The sequence below is a fragment of the Oncorhynchus mykiss genome, chromosome 17 (genome assembly GCF_057628025.1).
Source record: "Oncorhynchus mykiss isolate SJ-2025 chromosome 17, ASM5762802v1, whole genome shotgun sequence".
In the NCBI taxonomy this organism is placed as follows: Eukaryota; Metazoa; Chordata; class Actinopteri; order Salmoniformes; family Salmonidae; genus Oncorhynchus; species Oncorhynchus mykiss.
This window is the reverse complement of record NC_143038.1, coordinates 11828263-11847889: the sequence shown is the minus strand read 5'-3', so window position 1 is coordinate 11847889 and position 19627 is coordinate 11828263. Positions and strand designations below refer to the sequence as shown.

The 19627-nt window shown below is 40.6% G+C and overlaps 2 protein-coding genes across 2 annotated transcripts; one reads left to right on the top strand and one right to left on the bottom strand.

Moving 5' to 3' along the window:
- The first annotated feature begins 7727 nt into the window (after positions 1 to 7727).
- On the top strand, positions 7728 to 12108 carry LOC110493689 (chromobox protein homolog 8). The gene is made up of 5 exons (XM_021568100.3): positions 7728 to 8477; positions 8577 to 8620; positions 8842 to 8907; positions 9055 to 9121; positions 10354 to 12108. The coding sequence occupies exons 1-5, from the start codon at positions 8409 to 8411 to the stop codon at positions 11221 to 11223; spliced, it is 1116 nt and encodes a 371-aa protein (XP_021423775.3). The 5' UTR covers positions 7728 to 8408; the 3' UTR covers positions 11224 to 12108.
- A 1847-nt stretch (positions 12109 to 13955) lies between these two features.
- LOC110493688 (uncharacterized protein C17orf67 homolog) lies at positions 13956 to 19059 on the bottom strand. Its single transcript, XM_021568099.3, has 3 exons — positions 18831 to 19059; positions 15037 to 15125; positions 13956 to 14760 (listed from the first exon to the last, which is right to left on the bottom strand). Exons 1-3 carry the CDS (start codon positions 18886 to 18888, stop codon positions 14644 to 14646), a joined length of 264 nt encoding a protein of 87 aa, XP_021423774.1. The 5' UTR covers positions 18889 to 19059; the 3' UTR covers positions 13956 to 14643.
- Between the last annotated feature and the right edge of the window lie 568 nt (positions 19060 to 19627).

Below are 19627 nucleotides of genomic sequence, written 5' to 3'. Positions count from 1 at the left end.
ACAACCATTGTTACTTAAAACCTTATGCTAATCGCATTAGCCTATGTTAGCTCAACCGTCCCGTGGAAGGGACACCAATCCCGAATAAGTTTTTAATGTTGTAAATGACTATTGTATGCATGATTGCGTGATGTTTTTATTAGCCAGTCTGAGATATGGCTTTTTCTTTGCAAATCTGCCTAGAAGACCAGCATCCTCGAGTCGCCTCTTCACTGTTGATGTTGAGACTGATGTTTTGCGGGTACTATTTAATGAAGCTGCCAGTTGAGGACAAAGTGAGGTGTCTGTTTCTCAAACTAGACACTCTAATGTACTTGTCCTCTTGCTCAGTTGTGCACCGGGGCCTCCCACCCATCTTTCTATTCCGGTTAGAGGCAGTTTGCGCTGTTCTGTGAAGGAAGTAGTACACAGCGCTGTACGAGATCTTCAGTTTCTTGGCAAATTCTCACATGGAATAGCCTTCATTTCTCAGAACAAGAATAGACTGACGAGTTTCAGAAGAAAGTCTTTGTTTCTAGCCATTTTGAGCCTGTAATTGAACCCACAAATGCTGATACTCAACTAGTCTAAAGAAGGCCTGTTTTGTTTCTTTAATCAGCATAACCGTTTTCAGCTGTGCTAACATAATTGCAAAAGGGTTTTCTAATGATCAATTCGCCTTTTAAAAGGATAAACTTGGATTAGCTAACACAACGTGCCATTGGAACACAGGAGTGATGGTTGCTGATAATGGGCTTCTGTAGGCCTAATGTAGATATTCCATTAAAAAATTGCTGTTTCCAGCTACAATAGTAATTTACAACATTAACAATGTCTACACTGTATTTCTGATCAATTTGATGTTATATTAATGGACAAAAAAATGTGCTTCTTTCTTTCAAAAACAAGGACGTTTCTAAGTGACCTCAAACTTTTGAACGGTAGTGTATATACAGTAAATGTTGAAGGACAGTCTTATCTTATCTAATTCGTTATTCCAAGCTGACTAAACTCAACTCTACGGTGAAGGTTGTTTCTGATAAAATCCACCAACTCCACCTATTCACCCAAGGTCAATACTTTAACATTCTTTAATTATGAAACACTTACCTTGTACCTATGTTTGTCATCTGTAGTTGCATGCCTTTCTTTGTACGCTGAAATCAATACTTTTTACTAAAACATTAATCAAATACAACCACTGACTGTTTCCTTGTTGGGATTCAATTGGCACATGCTCATTTGTGCTGAGCTCCCATCTTAGAGCAACAGCAATGAGCAAAAAGTCTGTGGTTGTATGTGATTAATGTTTATTGAAAAAGTATGGATTTCAGCAAACAAAAAAAGGCATGCAACTACAGATGACAAACATAGGTACAAGGTAAGCATCTTATAAATGTGAAAAAGTGTTCTATTGACCTTGGGCAAACCGAAGTAGTCAGAGCTGAATTCCACAAAGCCTGGTCTCTACTCAACTCTGTTGCTGGAGTTAATCAGAGACTTCCTTCACCATGGAGTTGAGTTTAGTCAGCTACCTTCTTCCAGGGTACAACCCCATAATCCATGATTGTTGTTCACATGTGAGTAAATTACTGAGTTTCTAGCCTAGGCCTATGAAATCCACCTTGGATGCCTATAGTTTCATTCACAACGTGTATGAAGCTGTCCAACAAAACGGTTTGTCTATATGCAACTGAAGAAAGAAAGCCTATTTATCAACACGCGTAAAGCCAATGAGGCCTTTGTCGTTTATGTAGGCTAATTTGCAAGCATATTCATTTGTTTTGTTGCAATCAGGTGGCTCCACGGGCTTGTAGCCTACTTGCAGAAGTTGGCACAATAATCCCAAAAACAACATTCAATGGGTGGCATAATTGATGTATTAAAATTGCTATATAATTATAGGCTGCAGGCCTATTTCCATCGAGATGATTTACCATGGTGCGTCATTGAACCATTTCTATTGAAGGAAGACATTTATACTCCGCCTATAATTCCTCATAAATTAATTTAACCTTGGAAACTATACCGATACAATTAAATCTATAGGCTACGCTCAAATAGTTTATACCTTGTAAGTGGGGTGACGCAATGTTTAGCTGATCAGATGGAGGCCTAAGAAGGCTGGCTATATGACCCTGAAAAAAAAATCCCGATTTTCATAAATCAGTCATTGCCCACAATAATGGGAATTAATAGGGCGAAACAATAATACAGTTGCAAATATCTCGGTCTTCAACTAACCAACTTGATCTGCCTCCTCATGCCAACTCTTCTCCCCTGCCAATCCATTCTCATAAATTATTTTGAAACCTTTTGATGTTACATGGATAATGTGGTAGCAAATTGTAAAAAGCAGGGTATCTAGTTACAAAGTGACCTGCAAAACCGGGTTTTATGGCATGGTTTGTAAGTCTAATAATTTTTCCGAATTGCAGAGATTGCTGCAATTACTTCGCATGCACCTTTGACATTAATTTCTCCCGGAAAGGAAAACGTGGGTCCCCGCCCTTAGGTCTATTTAAAAAAAGTTTGATTAAAGTCCGGTATACTTTTTGGTCCAATTTGTTTGAAGTACAGCATGTCCTCTCTCTAACCTGCGCGCACACACACACACACACACACACACACACACACATTTGCTAAATTGCAGATTGACAGGAAATCTATTTATTATAGAAGCATTTTCCATACTGGATTGGAGCGATGATATTTGTTTGTTATTTTACAATGGCACTGAAAGTTTTCTCATTCATAAATCCATCAGCTGTTGCTGTGTATTTCCTGGTTGTTTGTTCATGCATGATTCAAATGTAATTGTTTTGTCTATAAAGCCAATGTTTCTGTGTACCCTACTTATTTGCCAGTGCTGACAAACAAATGTTGACATTCTGGTTTATATGGTAGCCTATATAGGCTATGCCCTGCATTTACCACAGTGCTAAGCTAATTTATGTGGGAAAATATGACAAATGAGCTCATCCTGTGGCCGATTTATCATCTGTCTTTCCCTATTTGTCATTCAGTTTTTTATATAGTAGATTTACAAACGCAACTAGGGACAGTGTAAAGAGTGTGAATAATTCAAGTTAAATTATCATCAACATGGCGGACTGACTGTAAATAGAGTCGTCGCAGATGCACAGTCGAGAGAGCAAAAGTTGCCCTTAGCCCCTACGCCTCATTGCGAAACTTCAGGGATGATGTGTCGCAAAAACCCATCGGCTTGATAAACCACAATCGCAGTGCAGAAGCCTTTATTCTCGACCATTTTATTTCATTCCATTGCCGCGGAGCCCCCGAATAAAAAAAAAACTGCTTTCGGCACCTTAACGCGCGGAGAACGAGAGAGAAAATGGCTGTCTCTTTTAGTCTATCCATCTTATTTTTTTATCGAGGTTTTAAAATGGGCGCATGTGACAACACCGAAACGGATGTCAATTAAATAAACGAGATAGCTTAATGTTACGAGGTTAATATCTGTAGCCTAACTGTCTGGAGACTATAAAGTAAAAAATGTTACCAGCCTGCCAACGGAACAAACCCAACCCATTTTGTCAAGTGTTGTATATGTGGCAATATAACAAAACTATGCACGTTTGCTTTATTACTACATTATTAGATAAATGATGTTCTTGTTGCCTCCAACCTTGGAGATATAGATATATTGTATAACACCCCTATCTGCGAGAGCGTTGATCACTTTTGGCAGTCTATTTCAGTCATCTCAAAATGTTCACACATGTTGTTGTTTTTTTTTGCAACCAATGTTACTTAATTTAGGCCTATACATTCCATTCTCTGTAAATTGTTCCTATGGGAATTATATTGTTCTAAATTATGGTTGGAAAGGATTGACATTATGGATATGCTAGTCATGGTAACGCGCTGGGTCTTGTGGATTTCATTTGTTTGTAAAATCAAATGAAACTGTGACATTTTGTACCATTGTTTGTACCATTGTTTCTTTTCACACACTGGCCTTGTAATTTATACAATTAAGCTCTATCGAAACAAACAGAAGTTGCCTATGCCTCTTTCCCTCCCTCTGCGCACACATTCCACATCCCTCCTCTTTATCAACAAAAAGTGTAACCTTGAACTTTTGTGTTGGCCCAATTGTGTGGAAGGCAATGTGATCTCGGTTAGGCTTAATGAAAATAGCTTGAAGGTCTTGGTTATAGATGTGACGTCCTTTAATGACCAACTGGACGAAAATAAAGGTGACATTTTAATTATGTCCGATGCAAAATGTGAGAGCTGTTGGTCAAGCTTTTAGACAACTAGCGCTAAGAAGTTGTGTTGTTATGCAAATCTCACAAAAATAGTTGATAAGCGCAGAGGACTTGAAATGCATGATACCTGTGTGCGATGGTGTGCGTGTGTGTGAGAGAGAGAGACAGAGAGAGAGAGAGAGAGAGCGAGAGAGAGAGAGAGAGAGAATGCGTGTGTGCGTGCGTGCGCGCTTGTGGCAAGTATGTGTTCGCGTGTCTGCATAGGAGACGACACATTAAGATTCGTTCTTCCCCTTGTGCATGATGTTCGTTTTTTTTTTAGCTTTGCTGAGCGCTGGGTAATGGCGGTTGCCCAGATACGAGCGAACCAATAATCTTCTAACAGGTCGACCATGCACCCATATATGGCTGCAACCACTGCTGCACTGCAGTCGCGCGGAGACCAATGCTTACCCCATAAAAGGAGTCCAGCAGCCCGTTTTCCTCCCGTAAAGCGATGCACAAAATTCATTACTGGCATCATGTTTGCCTGTGGAAAAATAAAAGAGACAAAATGAAAACCTAATGTTAATGCATATGACGAATAATAACATGAGGCACGGTTCAATAGCCCGTCTAGCCTATTTACTGCATGTCTTTGTCTTGTACTGCTTCTATCCCAACAGGGATTTTGAGAGTATTTACATTAGGAAATGGCTTGTAATTGATTAGATGTTGATGTGTTTGCATGGACGCCGTCATGGGCCTAATTGATATCATAACAAACAATGCAATAATATGCATTGATTGGCAAAGAGGGGGTCCTTTGTTTCAACCATTTCCATTGCAGCTTATCCATTGCAGCTTGTCATCGCAATATTGCCATTAGCCTATTGTGATTTCCAATGGATCAAGATTTACCTATAGGCGTCTAATTAAGCTGTTTCGTGGTTTAGGCATGCAGTCAGCGTTTGAGATTTGCTTTGTGTTACAGGCTGCATGGACCTGCGTGTCTCTAAGCTTTAGGGTGGTCCGCTATGAATTAAAATTGACATGCATGCTACACTGAAACAACCATTAGGCTATCTCAGTTAGGTTGTTCAATTATACGTTAGGCCTACTTCTTCTCTCCCTTCCTGTCGAGCAATCGGAAAAGGGTATTTAAGTATTGTTTATTAGTCAAGATCTGTGATTTGAAATAGATTATGGCTGGGTCTATCAGGGAAACAATGTTATAATAGGCCTATATGAATTTTCTCCAAAACCAGTTGCTCGCGACGGCCAAATGGTCCCAGAGAGTAAAAGCCTATAGACTAGAAGTATAAGATGAAGGCTTTCGTGACCTTTGCAAGCTTTGACAATGTAAACGTATTGCAATGAGACAATGCCAATACCAAAGTAGTAGAAAACGTTGTCGCTCCTCACACGTGCAAATAAACGTTGACCCTAATAAAGGCCGACAGCTGAGATAGATTTGAATCAATATACTTTTTGCCAAATAGTGCGTCCATCTCAACTCATGTGTTGGCCTTAACAGCAATATTATCGGATTGATTAGCCTATCTGATATAGCTTTATTTATATGAATAGGCATAGATCAACCTAATTAGGACATTATCATTCATTTAAGCCTATATTCCTAAATGGAAGGATGTTTGTGTTAAATTAATGCCTTTTTGTTCGTGTAATTTAGTTCATAATGTAGGCATAATGTATAAACGTTTTGGGAAATCAATCTGCACTTTTGGAGTTTGTTTTAAGGGAACTTGGCGATGAGGTCTGAAATAATATGAAGTTTCAAGAGGATATGGTTATCTTATTGTTAGTCCTCAATTAAATATATTTGCGAATGATTTGTAGATGTGTGATCAGCCAAATAGCTGTCAGGTTAAGAAGATCAGTTTATCGGTCAATTGCAAACAAGGTTCAACCGACATGTGACTTCTGCTTTTAACCCAAACCCTTCATATAGGCCTTCAGGTTTTGTGGAGAGGTGCAGGGGACTGCCACACTTGCCACACTGGGCGCCCGGGGAGCTGTTGTTGTGGGGGGTTTAAGTAACTTGCTCAAGGACACAACAGCAGGTAATGGAATCTAGGATTTGATAGGCCTACCAGCAACCCTCCGGTTGCTAGCTCACTTCCCGCCAGACCCGGGATTCTAACTGGCAACCCTTCGGTTGCTTGCTCGCCTCTAACCGCTAGGCTACCTGCCGCCAATCAATTGGTGTTGTGAGTTTAACCATTAGTTGAATGTATTGCAAATTCATGTATAGACAAATTCATGCTCTGACAAAAAAAAAATCGAATGGAAAGTTTGACAATAGTTCAACACGCGGGACATGATTGAAATGGACCTTTTCTGATCCGACAGGTATGCTGTTCATTTGAATCTGTGCTATAATGCCATATACATTTGATTTTAGAGAAATAATATTGACATAGTAATGATAATACAGATAATAACAATAATAATGATATGATAATTATTAGTAGTATTAATAATTAAATAAATAAACAATTACAATAAATATGTAGGCCTATCCAATTAACAATAATGATAAATACAAGGATATTAGTATTATTATTATTATTTGATCTATTTTGGTCTGACAAACCTCTTTCTTTTACAAATGGCCTATATTTTCCACATGCCCCTTCAGTTGTTGCTGTAACGTGGATAAACGCATTAGGCCTAGCTGACTGATTTATGCTGCATGTGTAAACAACAGGATGGCGTGATTTATTACACGTGTCTAATTATTTGAGCAGATCGTAATGAAAGTAAGCGAATTATTTAAAGCACCTATTTCAAGTCAGCGACCACATTTTCCGAGACTGAATGATTAGAGACCACAAATTACAATATTTTACGGTTAGTTTTAAGTGACAGATTCGTGGAAATTATAGACCTAAATATATATCTTGTTGAGTGTTGAAAATATGAAAATATGTTGATTAATTCAGGCCCATGAATAGGCCTACAAGCTCTATTCTAAACTTGTATTTTTCTATATGAAGCCTAGCCCTACTCAATTAATTAGGCTACATAGACCAACACTAACTTAAACAATAGGCCAATTTCTGTTTTGCTCAACTTTTTGGTAGGCTATAATCACATTATTTTCCGATTAGTCTAAAGTTTATGTTCAGGTTAATTCATTTGATTTGAGATCCTACCTAATAATTTGATGGCAATCGCCTAGTCAAACACTTTAAAGGCTATAAATTAGGTAAATACTTATGACTAGGCTAACTGTGCAATGTGTTCTCTGATCCCCACATTTAGACATCTTCGACTGTGTTCGTTGAATGAAGTCAAACCTGTATGGAAACTGTAGCTTAGGTTTAAACGAATAGCCTACTAAATGGAGACTATAATTGACACCATTTATTTCAAGAGAAATAAATACAAAACTAAAACGCAATTTTTTATTTATTTCACCTTTATTTAACCAGGTCAGCTAGTTGAGAACAAGTTCTCATTTACAACTGCGACCTGGCCAAGAGAAAGCAAAGCAGTGCGACACAAACAACAACACAGAGTTACACATGGAATAAACGAGCTTAAATGACGATGTAGGGATCAAGAGAAATAGGATAAACTATTGCACATGAACGTGATCTATAGCCTATGTTCTATTTAGACATAGGACATTTCCTTTAGGCCTATATTGTCTCCTAGTCTCCTCATACAATTAGCCTACATGACTGTAGGCTATTGATTAAGAGCACTTTAATACTGAAATATTGTATGACAGATCAGCTGATAACTGAAATGTGCACACATCCAATCTGCTTTCCTTCACCTCTTTGGCGTATTACATTTGAGGAACGTTGCTCCCATTGTTCATTTATTTTCATTCTGCACATGTTCTGCGTTTAATATCTGGCGACATATGTTTTTAAAGACCGAATAATCCGAGTAATTGATCCACCGCGCTAAAGCCACCATTTTCCCCTCAAGAATTTTCAGAAGTGGACGCTCCTCCTACTCACCTAGCAACCGCGGGCACGTAGCAACGGCTAACCCAATGGGCTTTCTCTAAATGGTTCCACCGACTGCGGTTCCTAGGCAACGCATGATTTCTTTGATGACGTCTTTTCTGTGCAGGAGTATTATGGGCTGTCTGGAATTCACTCTGCGAGACAGCGGAGAAAAATATCTAGCGTTCACCACCAAGCTTTAGTTAACGGTAGCTGGATTGAAGTAAACATGGAGCTGTCTGCAGTTGGGGAACGGGTTTTCGCAGCCGAATCTATCATCAAACGCCGAATAAGGAGAGTATGTGAAACACATTTTCCTAACTTGCATAATCTATTTTGACGCGCCACTGCTGTTCCCTAACGAAGCGTTATTTTTTATATTTCTGATGACACGCAGGGTCGAATGGAATACCTTGTGAAATGGAAGGGCTGGTCACCGAAGTAAGTTGCGTTGAATTTAATGCTAGAGAACCTTGCTTCTACATGGATGTTGCTGACTGCTAGCTATAGCGTTCGCTTGCTAGCTAGGTGGCATATGCTAGTGACAAAGTCAGCGCAGCACGCTTGCAGTGTTAGCAAGCTAGCTAACGTTAGCCCGTATCTATGCTTGCTTTCCCAATGTGGTGGAAAACGAACCCCTGTCAATTGTATTTTCTCCATAGATTTAGCACTTGGGAACCGGAGGAAAATATCTTGGACTCCCGCCTCTTCGTCGCTTTCGAAGAGAGGTAAATTGAATGGATATGGGCCTGTTCATGTTGTACATTCATTGCATGCAATGTTAGCAGCACAGCAAAATAAAATGCATCCGTCACGCAAGTCGCCTATTGCACTTCGCTCTCTTGATACTCAAAATGGGTGTCTTGCTGTTTCAGGGAGCGCGAAAGGGAACTCTTTGGGCCCAAAAAAAGAGGCCCGAAACCGAAGACATTCCTGCTAAAGGTAGCTATGTTGATATGCATGCATTGTTGAAAATAATCCATCCAACACGCAATGAAATCTACTGAATTTATGGCTGCACGGTTGGACACGATTTCTAGCATGTGGCATGTAAACATACCAGTCTCCACCCACTATGTATCCACAGGGTCTTCATCTGGTTAATTAATAAATAGCTGTTTTTTCACTGACACGTGAATGTGCGAGTTTGAAGGATCCCGAAGGATGTCACGTTTTCCCATGAGAATCACCTTTTGTGTACTGGTATTAAGGCAAAATCATATTTAGTGCTGGATGTGTATTTGTGGAGGTGTGAATGTGTATTTAGGGAAATTAGTTAGTTAAGCTGGTGCTAATGGACCTCAATTTGTTTTGCCCTAATTGAACCGAATCATGGTAAATTGTTTTGGATTGACAGGTAGCCAAATTGATCAATAAACATGCCAGGTTAATTGTTTATATTTCGAAATGAACTCAATGTAGGCCTACAGGTGTGGCACATAAAATGTGCTTATAAAAGGGAGGGTTCATCTATTCAGGCGTGCATCGATTATTCGGCACGGTTGAAAGTTATTACGTTTTGACGTGTACTAATGAGTAAAGCAATCGTTATAGGTAATACCAAACGTTTGCATGAGATTGGTTTTGAATGAAATCTTAAACTCTGAAGACGTCATCAAACGAATGCACCAGGCTTTACCGACGATGAAAATTGCTTAATACCAGCATCTTATTTAGGGTGCAGGCTCTCTCCCAGGCCTGTAAATAGATGTTTTCAAACTGAACTGAAAAGACATATATAACAAGTAACTACTGTGAAAATGTAAAAATGCTAACAAACTGATGTAGCCTGTAAATTCTTCAGGGGATATTATGCCAAGTGAAGATTTTGTCTACGGTCTTCATTTATAATTGTATACATGTATTGTTACAATTATACTCTTTGTTATAACATTGTTTTGCTAATTGCAAGTGCAAATTATTTATTAAGCCATTATAAAGCTGCTGGCATACTCGTATTATATATCTATAATGACAAATAACGAGTATCCTCAACTGGCATTTTAAATCTGCCCTTATGAAAGAGAACATTATACCCACTGAAATTGGAGCAGTGGAAAAACATTGCCCATATTGCCATCGGCAATAGCCTACTTTCAATTTTCCGTCTTTGTTGTTGATAAGATTTTCCCCAATTCAGAAGTGGTTATTCTCTGGTTTCCTTCCCCATTTAGGCTCAAGCTAAAGCTAAAGCTAAATCATACGAGTTCAGGAGTGATGCGGTCCGGGGGATACGCGTCACCTACCCGACCCCAGAGCCTGTCATCACCCCCAGAGCCCGAGAGGGGCTGAGGGCCGTGGTCCCCACCATCTTTCCACCCAGCACCGTCAACAGGGGCGAGAGTGTGCGGGTCAGGCCCCCAGAACCAGTCCGAGAGCACCGTCAACCAGTCCTCCAGAGGCCCCCAGGCCCCGATGGCTTTGTGATTGTCCCCAAGAAGAGAGGGCCCAAACCCAAGCTGCGATTTAAGGACAATCCCTTCAATGCTACTTCTGCCGCCACAGAGCCCCACAAGAGGAGGGCAGAGGAGCAGGCGACATACGGCCCACTCAAACTGGCCAAGCTGGGCCTGTCTGATGGTGAAGAGAGGGGGTCTGAGATGAGGGGGATTAAACTAGCCCACAGGCACCAGGTGGAGCTGGGTGGTTATCCCCACAAGCAGATGAGGCCCGTGGCTAGTGGGAGCACACAGCAGCACTACGGCCCAGACAGGGGCTTGTTGCACTCACACAGAATAGGCTCTGACTCCCAGGCCTGCAGGACTAAAGAATGCCCCTCAAATTACTTATCCCCTCCACACCTAAAGCACCTATCCAAAAAGAATGGGCATCAACCCAGTGAAGAGCTTCCACAGAGGGGGAAGCCTTCACTCATCGCCAAAATCCCTGTGTCACGGATCCTGGGCCAAACAGACGAAGTGACTTGGAAGCCTTGCATGAACAACGTGGAGAAGGTTCTGGTGACTGATGTGACCACAAACTTTTTGACAGTGACTATCCGGGAGAGTAGCACAGATCAAGGATTCTTCAAAGATAAAAGATGATTGGCTCTGATTTTAATTGTCTTCAGCTGTCTCTCTGTCAATCTTCTATCAAATTATTTGGAAAAGTCCAGACTTTATAGTGTCATTTATCAGTCAGATTTTTTTATGTAATGTATAAAAGCAAATTGCAGGATTGTATGTGCATATGTGTATAAATATAATATAGTTGGAAGTCTATTAAATGTAACGACCAAAATGAAAGGAAGTCCATTGAAGCTAATCACCACCCATAGGCTATTTGAAAGAGTTGCATGCCTTGTGTACAGCATTTACTTGTTTACAAACAGCTTGTAGTTTTCAACGATCCACTTTTGAACTAACAGTATACGTTGTCAGACAGGCTATATTTATGTCAAGCTAGTACCTTTTAAATGTTAGAGGTATAATGTGGGCACATTTGTCATTTGATTTCACATGTCCAATGAGAAAAATGTATATGGAGAAATCCTAGGCCAATTATAGTGTGAACTATTTGTTCCAGGTCATGCCATTTCAGTTTGAGGTGTAGCTTACCCTATTCATTTCAAACGTTTATCAAGCACTTTTTGGAAGGTTTAATAAAAAGTGTATCAAATCTATGTCTTGTTGACGTACATGTCCTCTATAAGAGTTTATATAGCCTTTACAATGCTATAGGTCAGTAGTTGAGCAGATGTCGATCTTGTTTCCAGATTTTTTATAAGCTGTTAATAAAAATGGGAAGGCTGCTTGGTGTTTATGACGCTGTCTTTGTCGAATAACTTATATTGACATATTTTACACAAGGGCTTTCTGTTGACATCTGTGTTGGACATATACATGAAATGCTTTCAATGTAACAGGATGATCACAACCTGATGTCACAGTTTGCTTTTGAGATGCTTTCCAGTAAACTTGTTGAAATTGTGTCTGTTTCTGGTTGTCATGATTTCTTCCTTCTGATTTTCAGATTCATGTTTTGCATTGGCTGTGAGAAGGACTGATGATAATTGCAAATGTGCTTTATGGAATTACAGGTTTCAGAAATCTTTTGGCACAATTTTTTGATTTAAGAAGTTGCTTTAGTTTGCATGTTTCCGTTGTCTTAATTTCAAATAGTGTAAAGAATAACGTTGACCATATTTCAGATTTATAAGCCAACTGCAGGAATGGGCTTACCTATTCTTTGCCGTGGTGCGTAATGACATTTTCTTAGCAATATGGTAGTGTCAGTTATAGCAGAGAAATAGGTCCTATTTTTCATTGAGATTATTAGTGTGTTTTGGCAAAGGTCCCCAAAGGCCTAGACCTTGGTTTATATATTTTGTAATGATTCAGATAGTTTCGAAACAAATCAGGACGCAACTCAAATGTATAGCCCTATCTGCGTTCATTAAAAATACTATACTAACTTCACTGTCTTATATCTATTAAAATGACAAAGATTTCTAAAAGAATAGGGTAGTTGGGACTCAGAGACAGCTGACAAAGCATTTTAATAAAAGTTGTTTTATTGAATTCTATTTAAATGTAATTGTGCTGTCCTCAGAGCTCTTCACAGAAAAAAATCGCAGCCCACCATTATTTTAAGTGGTTGACATTGGGCCTACAGGAAGAATTGAATTGTACTTTTGCAAAATGATATTGGCCTTCAAATTTTCTCAAATCATAAACCAATGCAATCCAGCGCCCATCGGTATCTGCGGAATGGACACGATGGTTATGCGGGGTCACAAGGTAGGAAGGCCTGTGTTACCAAACATGTCATCAGAACTATAATAGATTGCCTACGAAATATATAATGTGTTATAACCTGCTATTACACTTATGTCTGACAGGAATGCATCTGCCTGACAAAAGACTCTGGTCATTTCAGTATAGGCGATGGCTTAAATGTTATGATCAATTTGCATGATTATTGCGTGCTTACTCTTGTTTTTTTTACTTGGTTGGTTCTAGTGGCCTATTTGTACGCCTATGGGTGCATTCGTTTTGCAGAATCATTCGATGATGCTCGCATGCCACATGCAAGATAATAATTGAACAATCTGACTATTGATAGGCTACAGTGCAATTTCTCCAGATGAAACACACGTCGGGGGTTAGATGTTGTCATTGAATCATGTGGATATAATACAATAAAATAAAAGTTCCCAACAAATTTGACCAAATGCATTAATAATTGTTCGATATTTTTGGCAATCAATCAGCACAAACATCAATAGCACATTTCTTAAATTGCGTGTAAAACGTGTGCCGGTTCAGTCGTATACGGCCATATATATTATCAGCTTATTGATATATTACGCAATGTTAAAAATAATTTGTACGACATTCACTTCGGAGAATAACTGGATTTGTTATTGTCTGGATATATTTACTCCCTTCACACGTCCAGAACTGCGTAGGATTTAGCCTAGTGCTCCCGGCCATTCAGTTTAGCTGCAATAAAGCGTTGAATACTTTGTGTCAAATAATTCCCCTCTTTCCTTTCATAAGTTGTTATTCATTGTGGTCAATAGCATGCCGTTCTTCTGTAGAGCTTCCTGCGCGAGAAAGTAACAGCACAGTGCAGAGTCACACAGTGAACTCGAGGGAAGGGCACTGTCTAAAATTGCCCAAACATCAGTAAACTACGATAGTAACCCCGAATCAGCAGCGGGGTCAACCCACATGACCAGTTCACAGTTCCTCTTTCTTAGTTTTTATTTTCTCTAAAGTCCAACTGAAGTCCTACTTCAAAACCCGCAGAAGAACACACCAAGATTCCAGCATTTAAATGTTTTTGATTAGATTATTTATTCAATTCTTGTTTTTTAAACATTGTTTTACATAATACAGTGTATAATTTCTCATAACTGTATCAACATATAAACTGATTATGTATCCTCTCTGATGTTAACATCATTTAATACGTTTCCTATACGCTAATGTTGCTGGAATAAGCTGTGGACATCTCTATTGATGGCCACTAATGTTCCCTGTTGAGGCTTCATCATGAAATGCATGTGATAGAGTTACACTCTGAGCTTCCCCCTCATATCATTATCATAGTCATCATCATCATTGTCGTCATCACAGTTGTCGACATCATTCTTGCCATCAGCGCCCTCCGCCACACAGAAAAAAAGTTTGTGAAAAAAGTATCTGGAATCAGTTTACCCTACCCCAATTCTAACTATAACCAATCAGGAGAGAAATACAAAACTGATCAGCGTCAGAAGGCAACTTCATCCTATAGGCTAATTATGGGTACTGTACATTGTGTTCAATAGGCAGGAAACAGAATATTGTCCGAAATGTAGTGATATTATGTACTTTCTAGTACTTTTTTTGTTACACAGCATTTTGCTACTCTGTTCCCTACTGAACATGACTCCGGGGACCCAAGCAAGCATGTTTTATGGTTCTGAGGACAGACGGGACCTGGGCTGTGAGGAGTCAAGGCGAGGTCACTGGGGGTTAGACAGGGTGTCCGTAGTTCCTGTCACAGCGAGGGTAGCAGTGGGGGTTCAGCCAGTGTTCCAGGTTGGTCTCATGGGCCCTCTGATCCAGAACCTGCATGTGGAGCAAGTGCTCCTGTACAGGGGGATAGATAGATAGATAGATAGATAGATAGATAGATAGAGAGATAGAGAGATAGAGAGAGAGAGAGAGAGAGAGAGAGAGAGAGAGAGAGAGAGAGAGAGAGAGAGAATGCCGTTCATTTATCAAGCCATAAGCAGCTCTCATTATCATATCAAAACAGAAGAAATTACAGGGTAACCGTTAAGTAAATTGTTTTTAATGGATTCTTAGAAGGATGAGCACACCGCTGCAGGTTTCTAATTGTGCCCTTTCCACTTTGAACTTTACCCTCATTGGCTCATCGGGGTGGCCAGGCTTCTGCCTCTTGGTCCGCAGAAGTTGCTTGGCATAGCTCTCCTTGATGATTGGGTTTGCATCTGGCGATAGAGAGAGAAAGCATTTCAAGACATCCATATCCCTTCATTTTCAAAGAGCTGACTGTGCAACATCACTGTTTGCCTACGCAGGTTGGCATTTATTGTGATACGTTTTGCCCTGGAGGCAGCTCTGCAAAGTGGTCACTAGCTGGCAGAGCCACAAAGTCTTACAAAGTCATAGTTTTGTCGCACCTGGACTACTGCCCAGCTGTGTGGTCATGTGTAGTTTCACCTGGACTACTGCCCAGCTGTGTGGTCATGTGTAGTTTCACCTGGACTACTGCCCAGCTGTGTGGTCATGTGTAGTTTCACCTGGACTACTGCCCAGCTGTGTGGTCATGTGTAGTTTCACCTGGACTACTGCCCAGCTGTGTGGTCATGTGTAGTTTCACCTGGACTACTGCCCAGCTGTGTGGTCATGTGTAGTTTCACCTGGACTACTGCCCAGCTGTGTGGTCATGTGTAGTTTCACATGGACTACTGCCCAGCTATGTGGTCATGTGTAGTTTCACCTGGACTACTGCCCAGCTATGTGGTCATGTGTAGTTTCACCTGGACTACTGCCCAGCTGTGTGGTCATGTGTAGTTTCACCTGGACTACTGCCCAGCTGTGTGGTCATGTGTAGTTTCACCTGGACTACTGCCCAGCTGTGTGGTCATGTGTAGTTTCACCTGGACTACTGCCCAGCTGTGTGGTCATGTGTAGTTTCACATGGACTACTGCCCAGCTATGTGGTCATGTGTAGTTTCACCTGGACTACTGCCCAGCTATGTGGTCATGTGTAGTTTCACCTGGACTACTGCCCAGCTGTGTGGTCATGTGTAGTTTCACCTGGACTACTGCCCAGCTGTGTGGTCATGTGTAGTTTCACCTGGACTACTGCCCAGCTGTGTGGTCATGTGTAGTTTCACCTGGACTACTGCCCAGCTGTGTGGTCATGTGTAGTTTCACATGGACTACTGCCCAGCTATGTGGTCATGTGTAGTTTCACCTGGACTACTGCCCAGCTATGTGGTCATGTGCGGCAAAGAAGTACAAAGCAGCACGTATTGCACTTCGATGTACACGGAGGGAAAGTGTCAGTATCATGCATGTCAGTCTCTCCTGGCTCAAAGTCGAGGAGAGATCGACTGCATCACTATTGGTCTTTGTGCGAGATATTGATGTGTTGAAGGTACTGAGCTGTCTGTTCAAGCAGTTGGCACACGGTTCGAATACCCATTGGTACAACACAAGTCATGCAACCAGAGGTCTCTTCACAGTCCCCAGGTCTAGAACAGAGGCTGGGAAACACACAGTATTAAAGAGAGCCATGGCTACGTGGAACTCTCTGCCGCCCAAGGCAACTCAAGCTAGCAATAAACTAGTTTCAAAAAACAGATAAAAGGACACAAAGGGAACTGTGAATCGACACAGTCATTTTATATATATTGTATTTTAATTTGCACTGTACTATTTCTTAGACCTAGATATTGTGTGTATGTACTGATGCAGTGCATTCAGAAAGTTTTCAGACCCCTTGACTTTTTCCACATTCTGTTACGTTACAGCCTTCTTCTAAAGCTGATCAAATGTTTATGTCCACAGCAATCTACACACCATACCACATAATGACAAAGCAAAAACACATTTTTAGAAATGTTTGTCTATATAATGTCTCACAGTTGTCAGAGCAAAAACCAAGCCATGAGGTCGAAGGAATTGTCCCTAGAGCTCCGAGACAGGATTGTGTCGAGGCACAGATCTGGGGAAGGGTACCAAAAAATGTACTCCTTAGTAAAAGGCACAAGACAGCCCGCTTGGAGTTTGCCAAAAGGCACCTAAAGATTCTCAGACCATGAGAAACAAGATTCTCTGGTCTGATGAAACCAAGATTGAACTCTTTTGCCTGAATGCCAAGCGTCATCTCTGGAAGAAACCTGGCACGATCCCTACGGTGAAGCATGGTGGTGGCAGGATCATGCTGTGGAGATGTTTTTCAGCGGCAGGGACTGGGAGAATAGTCAGGAACGAGGCATAGATGAACAGAGAAAAGTACAGAGAGATCCTTGATGAAAACTTGCTCCAGAGTGCTCAGTTCCTCAGATTGGGGCGAAGCTTCACCTTCCAACAGGACAACAACCATAAGCACACAGCCAAGACAATGCATGAGTGGCTTCGGGACAAGTCTCTGAATGTCCTTGAGTGGCCCAGCCAGAGCCCAGACTTGATCCCGATCAAACATCTCTGGATGTGGAAAAAGTCAAGGGGTCTGAATACTTTCCAAAGGCACTGTATGTAGGCATAACCGTAACCTTAACCATAACCTTAACCACACCACTAACCCTAACTTCAAAGCCAATTTTGACTTAGCAGCTGGCCCATCTAGCAGAAAATTGCTCAGTACTGCCTCCAGGGCAAGATTCATGACAATGAATGTCAACCTTCATTTGGCTCCATCTATCTCAAATGAAAATATTGCAAACATCAGTGACATAGGGTACTTTGTGCACAATATACCAAAAACAATGTTCTTGTCATTTTCCTGAAATCAGTCATTATTTGTCACCCACTCTTTCCTCCTGTATCTATCTGGTTGCTCTTGACTTTTATAACTCAAAACACAACATTAACCCACATTTCCAGACTTGCCATTTCAGTTGCAGCCATTAAAACGGGAAGAAAAACTTGCATTAGATTTCGACACAGTCAACAACAACCCCCTCATCACACACCCAGCGTGTGCAGGATATAGGGGAGAAGCTGCTGTTTGTTTGGATAGTACATGTCGAGCCGTGTACTCTCTAATGTACCAGGCTGAGGATGCAGATCAACAGCCCCTGTTCTACATCCCAAATGGCACCCTATTCCCTATATAGTGCACTGGGCCCTGGTCAAAAGTAGTGCACTATATAGAGAATAGGGTGCCATTTGAGATGCAGCCCCTAGTCTCATAGAGGTCTGTCTCTGTCTGTCCCCCAGCAGCAGCAGAATATCATTAGGAGGCTGTTTTCTGGTGGAGCAACAAAGCCATTCATTTCCCCCACTCTCCAGAGAGCCAGGCCAGCCCGTGGAGCACGTGACCCCCAAAGGCCAACCTGCGAGGGGGTATGAAAATGAACCTGGCTGGCTCTGTCAACAGCGCCAGGCACACACAGCGACGTGGCAAAGCACCACCCAGGGCTCATGTAGGCTTTTTGCAATGATTTTGAAACTGCATTGATAAGAGCTTCAAAATGGAAGTACATGATATTGTAATACAATGCAATATTTAAATGAGCTATGTGCCTGCAGTTAAAACAATGATGTCATATTTGTTCGGTTTTACATGAACAATTATGTGTTTAGCTTATTTTCATATTTTCATGCAATATCTTCATACAACAGAAATGTATTTAGTTTAATATTTACTAGTTACAATGACACAACACAATATTTGCTTTTCTGTGCATGATTGAATTGCATTTTTATTTTGTAAGTTTAATTATGCAGTAATTACTTTTCTTATGCATGTAATTATTTGAGCATATCAATTACAGCATTAATTGCTACATAACAACTTCATGTTCATATTTTCTTAAAACAACATTTCTGTTCCATTAAAATTGAGAAAAAAAATGCAAAAATAAACTTTTATTAGAGACATCTAAAAGACTCACAGAGCCACCAAAAGGTTAATTAATACATTTTTCTAAAGGCAATTGACCTCTTCAAAATGAGCCTACCTGCTGTGTAGATGGTCAAGAGGACCAGACAGAGGGAAAATGCCACAAACTTCTTCATCTTGGTCTCAGCTCACCTGCCCGGCTACTTCTGCACTGAGACCCCAGTCCGTAGGAGATGAGGGGGTAAATTCTCCTCTACGTCACCGATCACCTCCCCAATCCAAATATTACAAAACTGGGTCACATAACTGTGAAAACATCTGTTGAGTGTCACTGTGCCTGCTGTTCTGGCATGAGACATTTATTTATTTGTAAATTTATTTGGTGGTGATTATAGCATGCAATGTACTTGTTTTTCATCAGTTTGAACTTTGATACCGTACTCAAATAGATTATTCTTCTAGCATGAATTACATCTGTATCCAGTTGCAGTTTTAGCGTGAGGATTTCAAATTTGCAATGCTGATTCTATCCACTAGATGGCGCGCAAAACTCATTTTATACAGAGATAATTTGTCAAGGATTAATGGATGTGTTTTTCGCAAGGCAGGGATTTTTAAAGGCTGTTTTCTGTTTTGTCCTTGGTTTCCCGGAAACTAGGCCATGTGCCTTTTTTACGGAACTTCAATACAAAGTGATTTCCGTAGCAGGTTAGGATAGCATTTTCGCTAACCATAACCCTATCCATACCTTAACCTCAGTATCATAATTTCCTTCGTAAATTATCCAAACCTGCTTCAGTATCGAAGTGCCGTGAAAATAGTGTTTTGGCCTTATCGCTGTTTGGATTGCAAGATTTTTTGATAGTTTACCTAGTTTTTAACATTCATTCCAGCCAAATGTAATGTAATAAAGTT

Excerpts from the sequence above, each read along its gene's own strand:
- LOC110493689 (XM_021568100.3), top strand. The coding sequence starts at position 8,409 with ATGGAGCTGTCTGCAGTTGGGGAACGGGTTTTCGCAGCCGAATCTATC. Across the intron at positions 8,478-8,576 it reads TCAAACGCCGAATAAGGAGA|GGTCGAATGGAATACCTTGT; the intron begins GTATGTGAAACA and ends GATGACACGCAG. Across the intron at positions 8,621-8,841 it reads TGGAAGGGCTGGTCACCGAA|ATTTAGCACTTGGGAACCGG; the intron begins GTAAGTTGCGTT and ends TTTTCTCCATAG.
- LOC110493688 (XM_021568099.3), bottom strand. The coding sequence starts at position 18,888 with ATGAAGAAGTTTGTGGCATTTTCCCTCTGTCTGGTCCTCTTGACCATC. Across the intron at positions 15,126-18,830 it reads CTTGACCATCTACACAGCAG|ATGCAAACCCAATCATCAAG; the intron begins GTAGGCTCATTT and ends CTCTATCGCCAG. Across the intron at positions 14,761-15,036 it reads ACCCCGATGAGCCAATGAGG|GAGCACTTGCTCCACATGCA; the intron begins GTAAAGTTCAAA and ends CCCCCTGTACAG.